The sequence below is a fragment of the Meriones unguiculatus genome, chromosome 10 (genome assembly GCF_030254825.1).
Source record: "Meriones unguiculatus strain TT.TT164.6M chromosome 10, Bangor_MerUng_6.1, whole genome shotgun sequence".
In the NCBI taxonomy this organism is placed as follows: domain Eukaryota; kingdom Metazoa; phylum Chordata; class Mammalia; order Rodentia; family Muridae; genus Meriones; species Meriones unguiculatus.
In genome coordinates, this window is record NC_083358.1 from 68184170 (window position 1) to 68202707 (window position 18538).

The following is an 18538-nucleotide window of genomic DNA, read 5'->3' on the forward strand; positions in this document are numbered from 1 at the left end:
GTTTCTAACTTTTATTCTCTTCAGGCTTTTTCCTTTTCTCTCTCACCTGTTTCATTTTTTAATTGTTTGCACCTCTGACCAACTAAGTCTCATAAGCAGTTAAATGTTCTGTTTGTAAAAGTACCCAGTGTCTCAGAGTCAGTCCTTGACAGTTTCTGTCTGGACGATCTAAGATGGATTGACAAGGGCTTGCTATGACTGAGGTGTGGCTGGAATGGGCCAGCATTTCTGTAACATTTTCTAATCAAGATATTTTGAAAACACCTCCATTTCCGCTTGCAACAAACATGATCTTACGAGTCAGGATTATTCATTTCAATACAAAAACTCCTAGATTTGTTTGTTTGCTTATATATACCAAAAACTCATAACAGGTACGTACATTTGCAAACTACCTTAGTCTTCTGGTTTGTTTTTAAACTTAGTAATATATTTCACCATTTGAGAAAGTTGTACAGCATACTGTGATTTAGGGAAAAAAAATCATTATTCCATCAATAGCAACTGTTGGACATTATGGCTATTTCTAATTTTAACTGTTACAGTCTGTATTTATATAAGAATCTTTGAAGAAAATGGTACATAAGGCCATCATATCTACCTTCTTGTTTCTCTCGCCTCATCCAAGACATTCCATGTGTTCTCTGAATGCTATAGTAATTTGAACATGCTGTCTCCTGTCTCATAGCATTTGCATGCGTTATTCCACTCCTAGAAAATGTGTGTCAAAGATAAATTACCAGATTAAAAATTGCTGTTTTGGGGAGTGGTTAAGACTTTTGATGTACTAAATAGTTTCTCAGTAGAAATACAAATACTCTCATTTTTTCCTCCACTTTGACATAGACCCAGTGCTATTTGTTTCGCATTTGACAACTTGAGTTGAGTATGAGTATGAGTAATTGTCTCATTATTTTATTCAACATTCCTTTTTCTTCTATAAAACAGAGGCAGACTGGCACATTTGTGTGTGTGAGAGAGAGAGAGCACTCCTGGTGTGTGTTCGTGCACCTGCCACAGCAGGGGCCAACTTGGCAGACTCAGATCCCCTCTTCCACTTTTACATGGTTCCAAGGACTGAACTCAGGTCCCTAGACTTTCCCAGAGCACATGTACCCACTGAGCCACGTCACTGGCTCATTGTTTAGTATTTTTTATTTGGCAAGATACCTGTTTCTGACATAATTCGTTTTCTACTGAGATCTTTATCATGTGTTTGTTAATTTCTAAGCATTCTTTATACATTGAGGTTATTAATAATTTACCTATTACCATTTTTATGGAAAAATATAAATACCTTTTATACGTATTTGTTTTCTATTACCAATATAAAATATAAGTATATCTCCTCCCACTGTTTTTAAATCATATTTGTTACCAGCTTTTTAAAAAGTTGGTTACAAAAGCATAGATGCAAAAGTAGGAACATTTAGATACCTCTTTTAAAAGAGCATTTTAGCATTTTAAAATTCAGTGTTTTAGAAAGTGAATTTAAAAATATAAAAACAATGCAGTTTTAAAACCCTGTTTTGAAAATGTAAAAGTGCAGCACTACATGTAGTTCCCTTCATCTATGAAATGGTTGATTCCAACTCAAAACAGCAGGGTCGCAGCAGAGTGAAGGAAAACGTAAGAGGACTTTACCTCACGGACTTGTGTTTCAGAATCCAGAGGATTGGATGGCTAATAATGAATGAAGGTAAAGGTAGAAGATGTGAAGGAAAAGTCAAAAATAAGAAGAGCTAAGCTGCCCCGCATGTCACTGGGGCAACACAATGGAGCTGGCCTTGATGGGCAAGGCAAGTGAGGCAGCCCCTTCCTGGCCCTGCACCTTGACTGGATGGCCCAGTGGAGCGGCTCTGGAGGTGCTGGTATGGGTGAGCAGACCCTGAAAGCATGGGAGCAAAAGAGCTGACCCTGCCTCCTGCTGATAGAGACACTGGGTGGGCTAGCCAGAGCCGTGCTAGAGAGCTTGCCCTCAGGGTGCGGATACGGGTAGCCGGGTAGTTCAGCTACCACCAGGCCCGGATCCAGGCCTCTGAGTTGACCCACCCCCAAATCTATATCATCTGCGACTGGTTGAGATGTGTGAAAGGGCCAGTCCTGCCAATCCAAAGATTGAGGATCTCCATGAAAGAGGGCGACGTCAGGATAACCAGGAGGAGTCCTGGTGAGGATCCAATATTAATCGTGTGACAGAAGCCAGCGATCTCAACCAGACCAATGGCTTAGCGCAATGATCATTTGCAAGTGAAGATGTGTGGACAGAGGGGTACACTGTGGAACACACTGTGACACACTACAGCTTCCATGGTGAGATGTTTTCTATGCTTTGTGTTGTTTCATTTTTGTTTCTGTGGGGTTTTTTTTTGGGGGGGGTGAGGTTGCAAGGGCAGAGGCTAGATACAAGAGGACAGGTTGATGAGTGGGGCTGGGGTGCATGATATGAAACTCACAGAGTTAATAAAAAGTTTTGTTTTTTTTTTTTTAAAGAAGAGCTAAGTTTTTTCTCCCAATTCTCAGTCTCTCAATTCCAAAAGAGATAACTACACTGGGTTTGGTGGGGAGAAAAGTCTTGGTAGGAATGGGGATGGAGGTGACACTAGAAATAGGACTGAGTTCCCTGGAGAAGATGCTCTACATTCTCCTTTGGTTGCAAATTTTAAAAATTCCCAAATAGGCAGCTGGAAGTCATGCTTCACTACTTCATGAGTAAAAGCAATGGTTGATCCAAACACCGAAGGACAGAAAATGGCTCTCACTAATGACAGCTCCACAGCATGTTGGAAAAGCAGCAAAATCATTATGTTAGCTCAAGAGTAATATGAAAGATACTGGGAAATTTGCACCTGAAAGACAGGAACATTGGGACAGCTTTCATGAACTTATGGCAGAGGTCAGTTGGGTTGTGGACACGATCAACACTATCATGGATAAAATGCCATCATTGCTGTTTGTAAGGTCACAGTGTGAGTTGCACAACACCAGTTCTTCCAATTAATTTTATTAGCCTGTGGACAAGAAGTCGTCATTTCATGAGCATAGCTGAACTGTTTTCTTGCCGCTGCTGCATCATCTCTTCCCGCTGCTCAGGAATAATCAGGGAGGTGACACGGGAAAGGAAGGGGAGCCCTTCAGGATGCTCTTGTGCCCCTCAACGCTGAGATCTCAGAAGAGCAGAACACAGCGGATGCTGAAACATCAAAGTGTGATCATGAAATGCCTGGGAAGCCCAGACTTCAGCAAAGCAATGTATGCGGCACCCAAAGGACTCTCGATGTCCACCCATTGACATCTTGATTCCACCTTTGGTCTAATTCACCCAAGTAAAACATTGTCATCTGGGTAGGGTCTAGATTGGAACCCAACATCATACAGAAAAGGAAGTCATCCTCTTCAAGCACTGTTCTTTTTGGCTGCACAACTACAGAAGAACCCAGGACCTCACTTGCAGTTTCTCAACATCCTGCTCCTGTAACATCTTGCCCAACATCTGGACCAGCAAGAAAAAGATGACTTTCTCTGGTTTCTTTTCCTTTTGCAGTATGTCCACTAACTGCCAGATGTCTTCCCCCATATACAATAATCATTTAAAAAATTCAAGTGAGTTTCCCTGATGTTCTGTTCTTGATTTAAATGGGTTGACAGGGTCAGTGAAACTTGATAAGAAAGAATAGGGTAAAAACGTGAAGGTTTTCATATAAAAATCATTAAGCAAATGAAGTGTGAAGACAAGAGTTGGGGAAATAGTATGAGATGGAGACTTGCTTCAAAGTGAAACCAGAAAAGCATATTAATCACAGTTTTGATTGTTTCTTTACTATTTGTTATTGCTCTACACTAACTGTACCACACTTGTACAGCCCCAGAAGACAATTAAATGTCAGTCATCTCCAAACTGAAGCATTTGCTCCAGGAGGGGGAAAGGAGGCTCACGAAAGTCAGGAGGTAAAGGAGCTTCACGTCTGGAAAAGCTGAAGCTTGCAAGATTCTGTGGCCTCTCCCCAGGGTCACGGAAGCTATAAGCAACTGCTCAAGAGGGGAATCTAACTCTGTAGCCCAGTGACAGAGACTCTGGAGCTGCTTGTAAGTCATACAGAGAGCTCCTGGGATGCCGCCCTCATGAATCATCACCCACACTGGGAGGCTTTTCATTGATGCAGCCGCTTTAGAGTCATCCTTGTTCCTGTGAGTAACCCTTCCCTCCCGTTAGTAACCCCAATAAAACTCAGCAGTTTGCCAAGCTGGACTCTGATGAAGTCAGCACTTTGGCCTATTGTGAGTTCCCTGAATTGAATAGGTGTGTGTGTGTGTGTGTGTGTGTGTGTGTGTGTGTGTGTGTGTCATGTCTCTCTCTCTGACAAAACCACTAATAGCCTAATAACCTATGAGTTATTAGACTATAGGAGATCATTAAACACTTACGTTTTTCCTGCATGATACAGCTTCAGGGCTTTGTGGAGTTGGTTAAAGGGCAGCTGATGAGTCACTAATGGATCTATATTAATCTTGTCTTGGAGATAATCAGTCACTATTTTGGGAATACAGTCTCTGGTTTTATAATCTGCAAAACAAAACAAAACAAAACAAAAAGCTATTAATATTACGACCTGAGATCAAACAGTCTGGTGAGATGGTTCAGCAGGTAACAACACTTGCTGTAGAAACCTGACAACCTGGATTAGATCTTTGGGAGCTATATGGCAGAAGGAGAGAACCAATTCCAGTAAGTCATCCTCTGGCCTTCTCATATGTGCCCTGGCATGCACACACACACACACACAAAAAAAAAAAAAAAAACCCACACAAATAATAATGAAAAATGTAATTAAAAATAAAAGGCATCAACCAATCAAAAGAGTAAAAAAAAAAATTAAGTAAGTCATGATCAATGGGTAGGCTCCTCTGAAAATTTATCATTGAACATGAAAGAAAAATCGTTTGTACCAGAGAAGCCACTGACAGCTGCTGTTTAAATGTAGCTTCTATAGACAATTCTCTTACCGTTCAATAAAATCTGGGTCAATGTTCATTTTACTGATTGAAAAATAATCTTTTAGCCTTATTAACTCACATTCTGGGATTACCATTACCAAACCACTTCCTTTCACATGCAGGGGGTTGGCATGGGTAACTTCTCTATCTACATACTTAGAGGTGGCATAGAAACTGCACCTGTCTGTATGAATGAAGATGGCATGGAAGCCCTCTTTATTCATGTGCATGGGATGACATGGAAATCCTCTATGTCCACATGCCTGGGGATGACATGCAAGCCTCTGACCACATGCATGAGGATCGCATGAAAACCCTTTCTGTCTATAGGCATGGAAATGACATGGACTTTTACCACTAGATAAATGGATAGAAATGGGAGTATTAATTTTTTTAATCAGCTAATAAATATTGCTCTGAAATAAGGATTTTTGTCTGGGAAGAGAGAAGCACAAGGTCGAAAATACCAATTCAGTGTATCTAATGACATTTAAGACACTAAAACACCACAATAAATTTTGAAGCCATCAGTGCAGAAACAAAGTTGATTAACTTATTTTGATTGTTGTAACAATATTTCTCTAGGAGGAAAAAAAATTGTAATCCTCAGTGGCTCTACTATTTTATTTAGCTAATTCAAATTAATTTGATGATTTGGGCAGATGTCTTGGATGGTAAAGGGCTTTCCCAGGTGTGCAGGTCCCCAGAGTGAACAAACAGGCATGGCAGTTACAGACATTTAATCTTAGCACTAGGAAAACAAAACAGGAGGATATCTGGAACTCACTGGCCAATTAGTTTTGTCCATTTGGTGAGCTCCAGGTGTACTGAGAAACTCTGTGTCAAAAAAATAAACTAGACAGAGAAAAACCCCTGACATCCAGCTCCAGCCTCCACACACACTCACATACTTATGCTTGCACACAAGTACACTCATGAACCTGTACACACACATGAATACATGCCTACCTCATACTACATCCTCCCACACATTAAAAAAAAAAGTAATTTGGAAAATGTTACACTCATTTCAGGAGGAGTCTTTGGACACATTTACCCTAGATGTCAGTGATCACACCCTTCTACTCGTCGACCTACCTCCCAAACACACGCCCTTCAGGGTTTTCCCAGACAAAATCTTGACTGCCTCAAGGGGTAGCTGTGCATCTGCGGGAGCCAGCCCAACGATCAGACAGACACCATAGCTGTTGTTGCAGGAGTTCCAAGCAGCAATCTGAGAAGACAGTGACGGCCACTGCATACCCCATGCATTAATACCAGCTACCCACGAAGGTAACAGTCCTGGATACCCTGGACTTTGAACTTCTCTTGGATAGATGCTACTTCAAATTCAACTTCACTATCAGGGTCATGGGCATCTCCTCAGGGAATCAGTGCAAGCTCTTTAACTTCCTGTTCACTCCATTTCCTTGCAGGGTTGTTCTGACTATCGAAAGATTTAGTATCCTTAACACTCCAGTGCTATATCAGTGTACAAGAATAAATGGTGTGTTCAATAAAACTATTTACAGCCTTAAAGGCCGCATATTCTATTTGTCTGACTTTCTGCCTGTTATGCTTTACTGCTCAATTAATTTCTACTAAAACAGAACAGAACAGAATGTGGTAAATATAGATGTAATTTGAGGAAGCTTCATTTAAAAAAATTGATTTTTCAGTGATCCATAGGCACACATTTTCTTATCTATTTGTCTTCCTACCTCTGTTTTCTTTCACTTTCCCTCAAATTTTACCTATTGGCCTATTTTCTGTCATCTACATCCCTAACTGCAGCCTTTGAGCAAGGAATTAGCCACACAGTTCAGTGTAATGAGTCTATACATTCTTTTCTCTAAACTGTATGGCTCAGGAGGATGGCACCTAGCTCATTAATTACTGGTGCCATAGAACTTGACATATGGAGGTATAAGAGTTTGACAGTTTCTCAAGTTCTGTTAGTGAACACAGACAAATATATGTGAATTCAATAATGTTCTTATTTAGGTATAAATAACTAGACTTGAGAAAAGTGAATTACTGATCTCATGACATTTTGCTTGTTTAAATTTTGTGTACAGTAACTTTATCTCTTCATACATATTGCTTTTGTGTAATAAAATAAGGCTGTGGAGTGGAATTATATGCCATTTTTCATTTGGGGCACACAGGACTAAGAATATTTCCAGTACAGTTTATAATTGTACATATATATACCCATTAAACACACCATGGTATCAACCAATCCGATGGCCTCAAAGGCAAAGTCAACTCCAACACCTGTCATTTCCATCACCACCTCCTGGACGGGTTTCTTGAGCTTGTTAGGGTTGAGGCAGTCAGTGACACCCAAGGCCTTTGCCTGAGGAAACTTCTTCTCATTGATGTCAACCCCGATGATTCTAGAAGCACCAGAGGCTTTGCAGCCCATGACAATGGCTGATCCAACCCCTCCGAGTCCAAAAACCACACAGGTGGAGCCAGGCGTGACCTACAGTCACAAGATGTGCTTGTATAAGTTTTCGAAGGTGGGCACAGGCAGTTAAGAAAATAACAGCAAGTGAAAAACTAGTGAGCTTTTTAAAACTTAGGTATACTACTTTGATCATTTGGATGGATTCAGCCTAGTTTTGGCTCCTCAACCCCAGGCAAAAACAAACAAACAAACAAAACAAAACAAAACAAAACAAAAAAACAAAACCTGTGCTATATAGAGGTGCAGAAAACCCACCAACTAGACTACTCCGTGGGTAGAAAGAAGTTTATTGGGGAACAAACTTCTGGGCTGCCAGCTGCCTCAGAGACCAAAGAACAGCAGCATGCGGGGATGGGAGAATGGGGATGGAGGGTGGGAGTGGGGAGAAATTCTTGTCAGTTTTATCGGGGCAGGTAGTCAGGGGAGGTCGGTGGGGACCAGAACAGCTAGGAGTTAGTGTGGGGACTTTGAAATGATACAGGCTGTTTGGGTTAACCAGGGACTAGTTAGCTTTGCTATTGGGGGTGGGGAAGGGAAGTAATTGCTTTCCTGATAACAGAAACCCACACTGTGAGGTTTCTGAGGAATGCCAAGGTTAGGTGTCTGTTTACCGGATGAGAATCCTTCTGTTTACCCAGTAAGGACCTGGCCTGTGTTAGGTGCAGGCCCTCATCTTAGGACAGCAGGGCTGGCAGCAATGCTGTTTGGGGCCTGCTTTGTGAACTAACAACAAATACGTGGCTCACCTTGGCTGAGTTAACAGCAGCCCCGTAGCCTGTCGGGACACCGCAGCTTATGATACAAACTTTGTCCATAGGAGCAGCATCATCAATTTTTACCACTGCAATCTCTGGCACAACAGTGTACTCAGTGAATGTGCTTGTTCGGAAAGAATGATACACCTTCTGTCCTCGGCAGGAAAATCTACAAGTCCCGTCCAGCATCACCCCAGAACAAGGAAGAATGCTGTCCCCCAGACATGTAAAGGCACAGACATAAGAAGTTGAAAAGAGAGAAGTGGTTACCATTAGGTGCATACAATGTGAGCATTGGCTAAAAGGGCAAGGGACAAATCTACTAACTCTTGCTTGTCACAGAAGTTTCCTTTGGGGTGTAAGCAGGAGTCACATTTTTTACACTGTGGAACAATAAGAGTGAGGACTTTATCGCCTGTAAAAGTGGGGGAGAGATAAATCATTAATTTTGAAATTATGAGTGGAATAAAAATATAAAATCTTACCAGATCTCTTTAACATGTGCTGTGGACAGATGGCAGCAGTGTGACACCCAGGATCATTTTAAAGGGTAAGTGGTTTTCCCTGGTTTCAGATACTTATCCTTTGGGAAAATGGTAATGATGAGGAGACATTGTCTACTGAATAGATCCTTTTAGGTCTGTTTTTTCCTACTTAGAAAATAGAGCAAGAGAACCGGAGGTGAGCCTCAGAGTCATCTGGTTTAATTCTTTTGCTTCCCCTTTTAAAACTTCAATCCCTTGCTGGTTGTAGCTCATTTACAGGAGCCCAGCAATGGCGGCACCTTCTCTGGAGTCTTCCTGGCCCATTCGCACACCAACACTCAGCAAGCCTCTGGCACTAGTTTATTTGTGATGAATTCTAAATCTGCATCAACTTCAGAGTAAAGGCTCTGTCTCTCAGACTTTCCTTCTGGAATAATTACTATGAAAGGTAGCTTTCAAGCCACAGACTTGTGGAGAGGATCTTGATGAAGTTGGGGCCTTGGATCAGTTCACATCCCTGAGGTTTAGAGTGGCAGCCTGAGAGGACTTGGGAAGAACTTTGACCTATTCAGTCATCACAGAGTCCTGAAGACAGTGTTATCTGTGTACTGACCCTTACCAATGTTTATTGTATAGGAAAATTCCTTAAGATGGCATTAAAAATCTCCTTACGTTTAGATAAAGCACACCTGACCTTTCTTGGCTCTAAAAGCTTCTAGATACTAGATCTCAGATCTGGAAAAAGTTCTTTTCCCTTCAAATGCTCGTTATTGTTTCCTACAAAAATCCCCATGGAATCTTCTAGCTAAAGAGGAGGCAGACTGTAAACTCTCTATTTATATTACGTTCTGGGAGGTGCATATTCAACCCTTTGCTTTCCAACTTCTTCTTCGATCCACATCTCATAATCGCTCTACATTTTGTGAATGCACTTGACAGCCATAAATGGACTTGCTGTGCCCTTTCTTAAGTCCTCTTTATGCAGCTGGCCCCAAGCTATAGGGTTTCTAAATTACCATAATCTGTGAGTGATTGCTCATTCACTGTGATCGTTTGAGGCATGCTAAGAATAATAATGTCAAGAACCTTCAGGATGCAACTGGGGAAGATTTGCTGAAATGTAACCCCTGTCTTGTCATGTAACTTTTAGGCAGTACATTGTAGCTGATTAAAAGATTCCTTAGTTAAACACTCCAACTTCGGAATGGACACTATTCTAAAACATTCTGGGGCATCAAGAGGTAAGAAGTAGTTTTTAAGCCTAAGGACCTTTCAACCAGTTTAGAGTTTCTCTGCTCTTACATCTACCTTTAGCTGGCTGTGGGCAGAGACTCAGGAACTATTCTCCAAACCCTAGATTTGTCAGAAAAGAGGTGACAGTGGTGTGACTCCTTGGATTACTGGCTTCATTTGATAACATGGTACCTCATTAACTAGAGGAACCTGGAGGCAAACCCAACTTGATTTTTTGCTGAACATGATAGCTGAACATGCATTCTGAGCCTGCCAGGAGTTCCCGGCATGCTGTTCTGAATGCATCTTGTTTCTCATTTTGTACCTGGTTTCACAGTAGAAACTCCATCACCAACACTCTCCACAATTCCTGCTCCTTCATGACCCGGAATTAAAGGAAACTTCATCAGGAGTTTTCCTTTCAGCACATGGTCATCAGAACCACAGATCCCTGAAGATACCATCTGCAGAGAAATTAAGTGACCAAAAGACAACTGCTTTATGATTTTTTTTCTACCTCTTTTGAGACTCAGTGTTCAGTTTTGCTTTGTTAGACATGAATGATACCACTTGATCTCTAAAACAACACTCAAAATGGCAGAACAAAAACCTGCCCCTAGAAGAGGGATCTCCCTTTAAAAGGCCAGACCCTAATACCTGAAGAGACTCTGCTATGCCTGCTTGTAGCTCTCTGTGTGGCAGAGGTAAGAGGCAGTCTATGCTGTGACTTGACAGCTCTCAGTGTAGACAACACGGTTCTTCCATGACCTCTGTCATGCCCACCATGGGATATCAAACTTCCCATCAGTCCCCTCACCCCAAAACTTATTCAAGTCATATTTTCCCTTTGTTCTGGGGATTGGTGCAGAGATTTCTCAAGGGCATTTGCTTGGAGACTACTCTAAAGACTGCTCTATGAGGTCTCTCTGGCCTCTTGCCATCCCTCTCCTGGCTGCTCTTTGTTTCTTTTCTGATTGCTCTCATTTTCACTTTTGATGAAGTTTCACTTCTGGCTTTGAAGAGAAGCTGCTCCTTCAGTCTCCATTAGGTTTCCATCTCCATCACATTTCTGTCTCCATGAATTGTATTGTTTCTGTGTAATGCCCATCCTCCCTCTCAACCTTGAGCCCTGATCATGGCCGTGAAGCCCTTTCTCCCAACAAGCTCCATCTTTGGACTGGCCACTACTGCTTTATTATTGCTTCTTTTATTATATTTGACAAGAGGAACATGGAAGGTCTCACCATCAATTCAGGTATGGAGGGAGGGAGGACCAGAGACTTAGAATGACTTATCCAGTGTCACGTGGCTTCATGTTCAGAACTTGTAATAAAAAGGTTTTTTTTTTAAATCTAATCTATATGACCTATGCAATGAACATTTTTAAAATAAAGGCTTTGTTTTCATTTTTTGGAAATATTAGTAATAGCATCACTGTCAAGAAACACACATGTTTAGGTCCAATATTGTGAAACTCAATGCTTTAGAAATAAATTTTCAAAAATTTAAACATGTACATTGAGAATTTTCTTTAAGGCTGGGTATGGTGGCACACACCTTTAATTTCAGCACTTAGGAGGGAAAGCAGGTGGATCTCTGTGAATTAGAGGCAAGCATGGTTTACATAGTGAGTTCCAAGATAGCCAGGGTATTTTTAGCATTTGGGAGGCAGAGGCAGGCAGATCTCTATGGGCTCAAAGCCAGGCTGGTGTACATAGAGAGTTCTCAGCCAGTCAGGGCTACATAGTCCTGTCTTCAAAGAGAAAGAGAGACAGAAAGAGAGAGAGACTGAGACAGCCAGAGACAGACAGACAGAGACAGAGACACACAGAGAGACAAATATGGAGGAGCTAGTATTGTAAAAGTAGATTAAGTTAAATAAACTAATGTTCAAGATTTAACTCTTACTGGGAAGTTTGAAAACTTTTTAGATCATTACTTAAGCTTTCTTGTCTGTGTTTGGCTCAAGCCATCTACATTAGACTTTCCAAATGAGACATTAGATGCACAGAAGCCTATGTGTTCTGTCTCCTAGGAGAGTGAAGAACATCATCACGCCATCATCTGTGGCCAAAGAGGTGGCTAGAAAACCGGAAAGAGAGCTGTGTCTGAATGCTGAAAGTGGGTGAAAAGATGGGCCAGGGAGAAATCCCCAAGTTTTGGGTCCTCACTGGGTCAAGATGGCTTCAAGATGCTGCCAAAGGCTAGAAATGCTTTTATATATATATATATATAGGGGGTTCTATAACCCTCTGAGTTTATGGTATGCAGCAAGTGTAATTGTCTGTGGCCATGGCTCCTACAAGCTAGGAGGGCAGGGGCTCCCCATCACCGTGGGCATAGCCAGGCTCTAGCTTTGATGTTTACCATGGCTTGTTTCTTTCCACCACAGTCTCCAGCTGTTGGGGTAGTCTGCATGTCTGACCTAGGCTATAGTCATCATGGATAAGGAGTGTAGCTGTGTAAGAGCAGTGACCAGTTAACCAGGATACATTGTAGATGGTGGCTCAGCACAGTGTAAGCACATAAACACTGGCTGCTCTCCGTGAGAAATAAGGGACTCAGCTTCGAAAGAGTGGGTGTGGCCAAGAGTGATTGAACCCTGTCCTTTGTTATACCTGCCACTCTCATTTTGTCCCCAAATTCTCTCTGGGCACGACATTGGCCATGGCGCTGGTAATTTAGTAAGTGGGAGTTCCTTGCTTTACTGTTTTGCCTTTCATTTCTCAGCTGACCTTTTCTGTTGCTCTCCTTTCCTCCAACAGGTTTTTCTCTTTTAGAATTTTAAAAATTCCTATTTTTCTTTTTAACTATGTGTATGCATGTGTATCTGTGTAGGGATATGTGTATGTTTGCCACTGCCTGTGAAGGCTGGAAGATGGATTAGGATCCCCGGGAACTGGAGTTACAGGTAGCCACTAAACTTGGATGCTGGAAACTGAACACAGGTCCTTTAGATGAGCAGTAGTTGCTCACTGGACCTTCCTGCCAGTCTGGCCTTCAGTGTTTATTTTCTTTGGTTGGTTTTTGTTTTCTGGCACCTTGCCAAATGCCTTTAGTTGGTTTTTCTCTGTCTCTCTTATAACTATCACCCCAGCCCCCAGCCCCAATTCAAAATCTTCTTCTACTTTGTTTAGCTGTTATGGGCTGAAATTAATGTAGCTTTTTGTAGGTATTATGCTCAGTGGAGCTAGTGTTGAATTTCACGGGTAAAATTAAAATAAACAGGTGAATTTAATGTGTGTTATGTAGGTAAACATGCTGGCCTCGTGGCCCATGTGGTAAGGGCCTGGCCCAGGTGCTCTGAGGTGCTGGGACTTTCAGGCACGGAGGACTAGAGACCTTGGGATCCGTGGGAGAATGTCTCTGAAGAGAATTGCCCCGTTGCTCCCTGACTGTGAAATGAGTGTGGCTGCTGGCTGAGCCCTTTTGCTGGGATGTGCTGAGAGAGTGTGCTTCTCCTCATAGGTCAAACACTAACCGATCCTGGGGTGAACGCTTTCAAATCGTACCCCAAAATGAACCTTTCTTTCTCTAAGGTAGTTATCTTGGGTATCTAGCTATGGCGCCAGAACGCTAATGCCACAGGCTGTGAGATCCTAGTCAGCATATTCCCGGTTCTTACTACTTAATGGCTTTGTAAAATTTGAGGTGAGTGATTGGCATTGACTGGAAGTGATGAGGGGCTTCTGGTGAGTCCGTGTTTTTCTAGACACTGTTGAAGCTCTGTGTGGTATGTTACGTTCTGGAAAACATCCATCTTGGAGTCCTTGCTGTTCATTCCTGGAGGATGAAGTGTGATTCCCAGTGTCGTTTTTCAGATGGGTTTTCACAGGCTTATACAATGTGTGAGCATAAGTCAGGAGAGCAAGCAGTTAGTCTCTTAGTCACTGCATGGCACTGTCTTAATCTTTTATATCACAAGGTGTGGGATATGCATGTCACAGTCTCTCGAAAATGAAAACAATATAGCCCTGTAATAGTACGTGGTTTAAGTTAGAATTATAATTAGACGCAGTGATCATAAGTAATGTCTTTGCCAATACTTGGTTAGTATGAATATGTGTGCATACCCACACATAGGCATGCATACGTTCACATAATTGTAAAACTAACAAATAAACTAGTAAATACATCTGAGAAGAAGACTATGTTCTCCGCTGTGGTGGCACGGGCTTATCGTCTCAGCACTCAGGAAGCTGGGGCAGGAGGTCGTGCGTTTGAGGACAGCCTGAGCTATATCTTCTGTCTCAAACAAACAACTGCCTCTAAGTATTCACTAATACTATTTCTCCAGTTTAAAATTATTCTCTTTTACTATTTTACTAACAAAAATGGAGAGGGCACAATGCAGACACATGCTTCTCTCATTTGCACATGTCTATACCCATGTGCATTTAAAAAAAAAAAAGATTTGTTTATTTTTATTTTATGTGTTTATGTGTTTGGCCTGCGTTATTGTCTGTGTGCCCTGTGCTACAGTGTCTGTGGAGGCCAGAGGACTGCATTAGATCTCTTGAGGCTGGAGTTAGAAATGGCTGTGAGCTACTCATGGGTGATGGGAACAGAACCCGGGTCCTCTGGGAGAGCAGCCAGGGCTGCCACACGCTGAGCCGTCTCTCTGACCCCCACATCTGTTTTCAAAGTGTAGCATTATTTTCTTTTGGCTTCAAAATGAAGGCTGGCCGGCTTAAACTTACCTTGACACGAACTTCTCCCAGCTTCGGCGGCTCCACTTGCACTTCTTCAATGGAGAGAGGAGCATTTTCTGCCCAGGCAACAGCCGCCCGACATGTGATTGTCTGATCAACACAAAATCAAATGGCATTTACCGATAAGCTTCATTCTTTTCTGATCACACTTGCTACTACTTGTAAAAGTATGAAAGTATAGGGGAAAAGGCAAAAATAAATAAATATAAATAAGTCACCTGCATTTCAAGTGTTAGCTACTGAGAATTTAATACGTTTTTCCTCAATCCTTCAAAATACTTTTACTCACAGAATTTTAATAATTTAAAAATAGTTGAGATCATTCCATCTGAGGAATTTGGCCGCCTTTCCCTTCTTTTCTTCTTCCTTGTCTTCTTACTAAAACAATCCTTATGTATTGAACCATTTCCATTGACAAATCTATAAGGATTTCTCTTGAATTTGAAGAACTTCATAGTCATAGTTTGAAATAACCACTTTATTTGAGTATATCCTAATTTTCTTAATAGTTACATAGATACGGGAGTATTTCTATTGTTTTCCTTTCACAAAAGTCACTGTGATAAACATATTTGTTCATTATTTTTTCTGGAATGGTTTCCTTAAGTGAAAATTTCTTGGAAACGATGGAGTTATTGTTAGTGCTAAGTTGATTTCCAAATCTCTGTAAAGAAAGATAAACTCCCTGGACTCACTCCCCAGAATAATAAATAGCATATGCTATCTATCATTTATTCCATTTTAATTAGCATTGACTGTATCATTTAACAAAATGTCGGACAGGCTGATAAAGCCCACCATCTTCTTTAGTATTTTTCCAGAGTAGCAGCGTGGTTGTTCCCGGGGACATGAGGGGGAGGAGAAGTCTTGCTCATGTTCTTACAGGCCTATTGGCATCTTGTTTCTTGTGTTAATGAAAAGGGTTCTTTAAACAGCAAAGGAGTAACTTACTGCCCATCAGCTCATCTTACAAGTTTTTCCTCTGCTGATTTTTATGTTAATTTTGTATGAAATTATGCATATGTTTTGTGATGTTTGTTTACAAAAGTCTCTTTCTTTGTAATTTATTCCATTTCTACAGCCTGGAATTTCTCTGTGTAGTAACAAATGTTTCTCATCCTCTCTTTGAAATTTTTTTAAGTTAAGTGTTTGATTTATTTGGTCCTTGTGGAGCTCCTGTCCTCTCCAGGTCATAGTAACTCCTCCCCAAATACATCTGGGCACAGGGGTCTTTTGTGAGACTGTATCTCCAACCAAGGACCATGTATGGATATAACCTAGAATCCTTGCTCAGATGTAGCCCATGGCTGCTCAGTGTCCAAGTGGGTACCCTACTAAGGGGAACAAGGACTGTTTCTGACATGAACTCAATGGCTGGCTCTTTGACCCCACTCCACCCCCGCTAAGGGAAGAGCAGCCTTGCTAGGCCACAGAGGAGGACATTGCAAACAGTCCTGAAGATACGATAAGCTAGGGTCAGATGGAAGGGGAGGAGCACCTCCCCTATCAGTGGACTTAGAGAGGGGCAGGGAGGAGATGAGGGAGGGAGGGTGGGATTGAAAGGGAATGAGGGAAAGTGCTACAGCTGGGATACAAAGTTAATAAACTATAACTAATATAAAAAATAAAATATTTAAAATAAATAAAGAAAAAAGTGTTTGATTTAAAAATTTAAATTTAGTTCATTTTTAAATTTAAATTTAAAACCACTTTGCTTTTGTATTTAACTGAAGATTATTTTGTTGTGTAATGTGAAGCTAGAATGTAAATGAGTTGTCCCAGGGTGGAATGCCACTATTCATTTCTACCTTTTCTACTTACATTAGCACTGTTGCTGCAGTACAAACTCTTATTTTTCCAGGCTTCTCTTTGGGGGCTGTTTCTATTGCCATGGGCATCTTTCTGTTTTTCCTCAGTGAGTGGACTAGCTTAATTTTTAGATTTACTATTGGGTGATACTAGTTTGTATAATTTGAAACGTGTTCCATTTGTAGGTCTGATTTCTGCCCTGGCAATTGTAAGTGGAGTAAACCTGTATGTCTTCAAGGAGTTTAGACCTCAGTGGAAGAGGTAATACAGGATTTTATCTTATAAAGACACAGCTGGGCATGGTGGCCCACCCCTGTGTTCCTAGCACTCAGGGAGGCACCGATGGGTTGATCTCTGTGACTTCCAGGCCAGCCTGATATACAAAGTGAGTCCAGGACAGACAAGGGTACACAGAGAAACCCTGTCTCAAAAAACAAAAACAAGCAAAGAGACACATGTCATGAGAGCTTTCAGCTTTCAAGTATAGGCATAGAAAATACCACTTCTGACGGAGAACAACATAATTACCATGATTTTGCTTTCGGAACTTTTAGGGGAAAAAAAATTCCTTACTTGAAAAACAGAATACACATAAGTTTCACAGACAAATGTAAGGGGAAGAAACACGGGAAACCTGACATCCAGCTCTCATCCCTGCTAACAGAGATAGTGTGTCGGCCTCATAAGTTTCCAGATGAAATGATAGGCAAGTGTTAAAGCTACAAGAGAGAATTAGCAAATTGTCCCATGTAGACTTGTCAGAAGTCTTCTATTCTCCAGGCAATAGAAGGAGACTTCTCACATCTTGGGAAACTTCAGGTGTTATTGTCATTAAAGTTTGATGTTAGTGTGATCAGAGAGCACAGAATCTAAATTGATGGCAATTAATTAATTAATTAATTAATTAAAGTGAAGGAGCCATGGGCCACCACAAGGCAGCACACTTACCTTTCCCAAGCTGTCACCCATGGTGGCTTCTCTGGTTTTGTTTATGTCCTTAGGTATATCTGAATAAACTTTGGTTCTGAAGGGTGGAAACCCAGGCCAAGTATTTATAGGGTTCAGGAAACGGACAGCCATTAAAAGTAATTACATCATCAAGATGGACTAAAGACTCAGAGGGCAATTGGTTTAAAGTTCATGAAAGTAAAGCACTGAAAGGAATACGGAAAACCAGGAGAGGATAATGAGGGAGGATATTGACAACCAATGCTGCCTGGGTGGGAATCACCTTGAAGAGGAGGAAGAGGTGGAAGGCTGAGAGGCACTTCGGAAAAACATAGAGAAGCATAAGCCAGACAGCACCTGCTAATTAGCCAACAGAGTTTCTGGAGAAGCAATTAGATAGATGCTATTGCCAAATGAACACTAAAGACAGGGTTCAGACTGGGTTACTAGTATACAGAGGGATGACAAGGTACTAGCACTCACATAAATTATAACGTAAGATAATGCATTGTGAAAATGAGGAATGTGAGAGAGGAAGTAAGGCATCCTGAAAGAGCCTCACACAAGATAAGACTGTGGCCGTGCAAGTAGAACCTACAAAAAAGCAAGGCATGGGTGTGTGTTCAAAACAGGGGCTGAGTCAAGTAAGGCTAGCTGATAGAAAGAGGTCATGACAGGAGGAGGAAGATGTTCAAAGTCCATGACTCTGGCCTGACTGCCGGAAGAGTTGAACAGTTCTTGAGTGAGGAGTGAGGATTAAAAGAAAATTAAAAACAAAAAACAACAACAAAAAAAACCCCAACACACTATACGTATGATCTGTTTGCTCTTCTGTTTTGTGTTGTCATTCAGCAGAGAGAGAAGCCTAGTGGGCCAGGTATGGAGATCCGCTTGTTTGTCAGGCTGCTTTTGTTATTGAGCTCTCAGCGAAAAGCATGTTTCACCCTGGCCTTCACCTGGAGACTGGAATAGGCAGGATAGGCCAGTAAAAACTGTTGTACTGGTTTATTCCACAGTCTCTTTTTATAGTCAGAGCACAGCACCTCTATACAATGAAGGGGTTCATAGAGAGGTCAAACTACCTGACCACCTGTCTGTGTGATCCTCACGCAAACAAAAGGAAGCGAA

At 41.5% G+C, this 18538-nt stretch overlaps 1 protein-coding gene across 1 annotated transcript; it reads right to left on the reverse strand.

Annotated features, from left to right (window-relative positions):
• Positions 1 to 2988: 2988 nt before the first annotated feature.
• Positions 2989 to 17473, reverse strand: LOC110560078 (alcohol dehydrogenase 1-like). Its single transcript, XM_021655799.2, has 9 exons — positions 17411 to 17473; positions 14642 to 14743; positions 10267 to 10405; positions 8551 to 8638; positions 8215 to 8434; positions 7223 to 7483; positions 6094 to 6229; positions 4426 to 4564; positions 2989 to 3193 (listed from the first exon to the last, which is right to left on the reverse strand). Exons 1-9 carry the CDS (start codon positions 17429 to 17431, stop codon positions 3169 to 3171), a joined length of 1131 nt encoding a protein of 376 aa, XP_021511474.2. The 5' UTR covers positions 17432 to 17473; the 3' UTR covers positions 2989 to 3168.
• Between the last annotated feature and the right edge of the window lie 1065 nt (positions 17474 to 18538).

Excerpts from the sequence above, each read along its gene's own strand:
- LOC110560078 (XM_021655799.2), bottom strand. The coding sequence starts at position 17,431 with ATGGGTGACAGCTTGGGAAAG. Across the intron at positions 7,484-8,214 it reads CTGCTGTTAACTCAGCCAAG|GTCACGCCTGGCTCCACCTG; the intron begins GTGAGCCACGTA and ends TTGTGACTGTAG. Across the intron at positions 6,230-7,222 it reads TCGGATTGGTTGATACCATG|ATTGCTGCTTGGAACTCCTG; the intron begins GTGTGTTTAATG and ends CTGTCTTCTCAG.